The 4,176-nt window shown below is 40.6% G+C and overlaps 1 protein-coding gene across 1 annotated transcript; it reads right to left on the bottom strand.

Moving 5' to 3' along the window:
• Positions 1 to 323: 323 nt before the first annotated feature.
• Positions 324 to 1,734, bottom strand: LOC127100592 (uncharacterized). The gene is made up of 3 exons (XM_051037823.1): positions 1,592 to 1,734; positions 904 to 1,474; positions 324 to 437 (listed from the first exon to the last, which is right to left on the bottom strand). Exons 1-3 carry the CDS (start codon positions 1,732 to 1,734, stop codon positions 324 to 326), a joined length of 828 nt encoding a protein of 275 aa, XP_050893780.1.
• Positions 1,735 to 4,176: the final 2,442 nt, after the last annotated feature.

The raw sequence follows: 4,176 nt of genomic DNA, 5'->3' as shown, positions 1-4,176 counted from the left end.
CAGATGCTCCACTACTATGATTCTTTCATTCATTAATCGTTGGACAATAGACTTCAAAACTTTGCATTCTTGAGGGTTGATTAAGTAGTGCTCACAATTAGCATCACATACAGGAAACAAACTTCTTTTCAACAATTGTTCCTTAATCTTAATCAAAGGAGTTCTTAATTCGTCCACACGGGACACCAATCTTATTCCTTCATCAATTTCTACCACATTAACTGTAGGTTTGTTATGTGGCGGCATCAGGTTGTTGTTCACATTTGGGCGGTTAGGTGCAAAAGTGATTGCCTTCGAGTCTATAAAATCTTGGATTTTGTAATTCAAGGATTTACAGTTCTTAATTGAGTGACCGGGAGCGCCGGAGTGGAACTCGCACCGGCGTTTACATCATAGCCAGGAGGAAGGACCATTGGTGGTGGTCCTAGCTCCCTTAACTGCACCAATGAACCATGTAAAGTATATGGTAAAATGCGGTTGTAAGGCATAAGAACTGGGTCGAATCTCCTTTTAGGTCTTCGTTGACGTTGTTGTTGTTGTTTTTGTTGTGGATAACGTTGTTGTTATTGATGAAGATGTTGCTGTTGCTGATATGGTGGTTGTTGGTATGGAGCAGGTTGTTGGTTGGCTCGTTAATCAACTAGGATAGCATACAGTTGTTGATTTTGAATTGGTGCCACAATGATAACTTGTTGGTATGGAACACGATAAGTTAGGGCTCTCCCTCTTACCACAATGGTTTCATTCACTTCACCTTCCTTATTTTTCCCATAGGCTACATAGGGCTTCTTCACTACTCTGGAAGTGCTTACAACATTCTGAATTTTGCCCATCTTAATCATGTTCTCTATCCTCTCACCGGCTAGGACTAGATTAGAGAAACCTGAAAGATATGCTTCCTACCATTCGGTCCAAGTAGGGGCCTTGAAGGTTACCCATAAACATATCAATCAACTCCCTCTCCAACAAAGGAGGTTGTACTCTTGTCGCTAGTTCCCTCCATCGTTGTGTGTACTCTTTAAAAGTCTCTTCGGATTTTTGAGTCAGATTTTGCAGCTGGGTGCGGTTGGGCACCATGTCAGCGTTGTATTGATAATGTTTTAGGAAGGCCTCAGCCATATCCCTCCACGTCCGTATGTGAATCCCTTCAAGTTTCTTATACCAATCTAGGGATGCTCCCTTCAAGGAGTCTTGGAATAAGTGCATAAGCAGTTTGTTGTCATCGGAATAGGAGGCCATCTTTCGACAATAAGCCTTAACATGTGTTATAGGGTCACTGGCTCCTTTGTATTTTTCAAAGTCAGTAACTTTGAACTTGGTCGGTATAACTACACTTGGGACTAAACAAATTTCGGTAGTGTCAAGACCCAAATCATTGGAGCCCTCCAATTCTTTCAACTTCTCCTCAATTGCTTTAAATTTATTCTCTACCTCGTTGGTAGGTGGATCGAAGGCGTCGTAAACAGAGGCATCCCTTGGACTCAAGAAGGAATCTTGTTGATCTTCGATCTCAATAACCAGAGGATGGATAACTAGGGGAGGACCATCGTCGAGTACTCCTACAAGAATCTGGACTGAAGTGGGGCCTTACGGAGGCACAGGGTTTTCCATAGGAATGGAAGTAGTAATGGGAGCAGCGACAACGTGGGCCCTTTGGTTCATCTCCTCTTGCATATTCGCCATAATCTCTTGACCATAATCAACGACTTGTATGGTCTCCATCAACTGCCTCATTTGCGCTTGCACATGGGACACGTCCTCGTGTAAGGCAACTTGGTTCTATTCAAGTTGGTCCATTATAGCTTGCTGATTGTGGCACATGTAGTAGTGATGTCGGGAAGTCAGCTTGTTGGTTTCTGGCTAAGAAAGGTGGATGATGAGTTTTTTTGTTTTTTTTTAAATATTGAATGATGCATGGATTTTTTTTTATTTATTTATGTTTATTAATGTAAAGCTCTAAGTTATTCGCGTTGTTTATTGTGAGAAACACTTGGCGCTTTAATATTGCAATCAAGTATATAGATGTACACATATAGTGAATCACAAAGAAGCTTCATTCATCCATTATAGGGAAATAAGTACAAGTACATAGAAGTTGTAAATACAAGCTTTTTTGAACTGAAAGAAAAACATGTAAACTAGATGTTAACCCTAACTGTAACCCCTTGAGACTTGCGGAAAGCTTCAATATTGGCGATAAGTTCCGCCATTGTCTTCTTGCAGAATTTGACAAAATGATAGACTTCTTCAGGGGTGTTTTCGGGGTACATGATCAAATCAACCTCTTTTAACTTGTTAGGGAAGTCTTGGAGGGCGTAATTAGTCGGGACATCCATGTTCATATACTTGTTCTTCGATTCGTCGTAGAGAGTTTGGAGATTTTGGATAATCTCGTTCATTTGAGCCATTGGAGCTTCTGCCGCACGGTATCTCTCTTGCCAATATTGGTGATCGTTTTGCAACTCCAAATAGGCTTGGTCGTAGATTCCCATCTTCAAGTTCTGGATTTGTTCGCAAGTTTTCCCAAGTTGGAATTGCTCGCGCAAGAAGCTTCTATAAACTTTCTCTCTTTCTAGCTACTCTTTGGCCAAAAGATCCTTGCACTCTTTGAGAGTGATCCTTAGCTCTAGTATTTAGGCTACGTAATCCCCCCTAGCTTCCTTCTTCATTGTGTTAGACCTCTCAACAGTTTTCTTAAGGTCCTTGATAGTTCGGTACGTTTGATTCAACTTGTTGTTATAGAAGTCTAACTCATAATTTGCTCCTTATAGAGCACCACCTACCCATACTTTTTTTCCTTCTACCTCCTTTAATCTCTTCTTGATAGCCTCAAATTCCTCACTGACTTGCTTACCCTTATCTTCCAAGTTGAAGTTTAGTTGCTTGGCACGACTGAGTTGGACTCGTAGTTGAGTGTTTTCCAATTCTAACTCTTGGATTTGGTTGGTAAGCTTGTCCTCATCTTCTTGTAAGATGGGCTCAGGTTCAGGCATCAAAGAAAATGATGAAGGATCAAACAAGAAAGGCATCTTGACGAATAGAGCTCGCTCATTTACCCATTGAAAGTAAGGTTCCTTTGCTAAGATGTTCTTTTCCCCCTACTCTTGGTCTATTCTGACTATGTTTGTCCAAACTTTCTTCACTCTTTTCATGATTAAATTGTGTGGGTCCACATTATTGATGATGAAAGGTACGGGGTCTCGATCTTTAGGAGGATTCAACATAGCATACCCTAATTGTCTCTTAAGTAACACGAGGTTGTAGTTGATGCAACCATGTGTTCCTATTAGGGGACATTCAGGAACCCTCCACATCTAATACTGATGTCCTTGGTTTCCTATTCTCTCTTATACCAAAGGATTGAACTGGCGGAGAGAGAAGCAAATCTTTGGGGCTATGACAGACTTCTATAGGCAAAGGGTCCTTGTTGAGACATATGAGTCCTCATCCACAAATGTAAGAGGGGAGCACACCAGAGAAACGTTCCTGCTCTTTTCTCATGCCTTGTATGAAATTGATCAGTAACCATTTGTGTTATAGTTATTATCACTTTAACAGGTGAAAGTAGGAAAGTTATTTGCATTTTTCATATAGTTTAAGTGGTTTTTACACCTTCTTTTACCGTTAATGTCATTTAATCTTTTCACTGTTTTTCATAAATTTGTTTCCATTTTCCGCATTTTATGCTTGGGTTGTGTATTTTTTACTGTTTTTAGGATCAAATAAATATTCAAGAAGAATTTCGGCTAAAAACTATGAAGAATCAAAAAGTATGACCCAAGGAACAATGGGATGCTACGGCCACCCGTAGTGCCTACTACGAGTCGTAGTAGAGGAGCAGTTGAAACATTTGTTGCAAAGGAAAAGGCAAATAGATAATGGTCTGATACGGCCACCCGTAGCACCTGCTACGGGTCGTAACAAACATAACCCCCAACTTCAGTTGGCAAGCCAGAACCAATGGCCTACTATGGCCACCCGTAGCATCGTTTATGGCCACCTGTAGCACCGGCTACAGGCCGTAGCAGGATGGCGTGTGATTTTCAGAAACTTTCCTTTTTTTTATGCCAAAATTTGAAATTATTGGTGATTGGGCTATTTTCAGACCTGATCTTATTGTCCAGAAAAATAGTATTTACTAGGGGAATCTGGAAAAAGGGTTATTTCTCTATTGAA

This window comes from Lathyrus oleraceus, chromosome 7, assembly GCF_024323335.1.
Source record: "Lathyrus oleraceus cultivar Zhongwan6 chromosome 7, CAAS_Psat_ZW6_1.0, whole genome shotgun sequence".
In the NCBI taxonomy this organism is placed as follows: Eukaryota; Viridiplantae; Streptophyta; class Magnoliopsida; order Fabales; family Fabaceae; genus Lathyrus; species Lathyrus oleraceus.
This window is presented reverse-complemented; position numbering and strand designations above follow the sequence as displayed.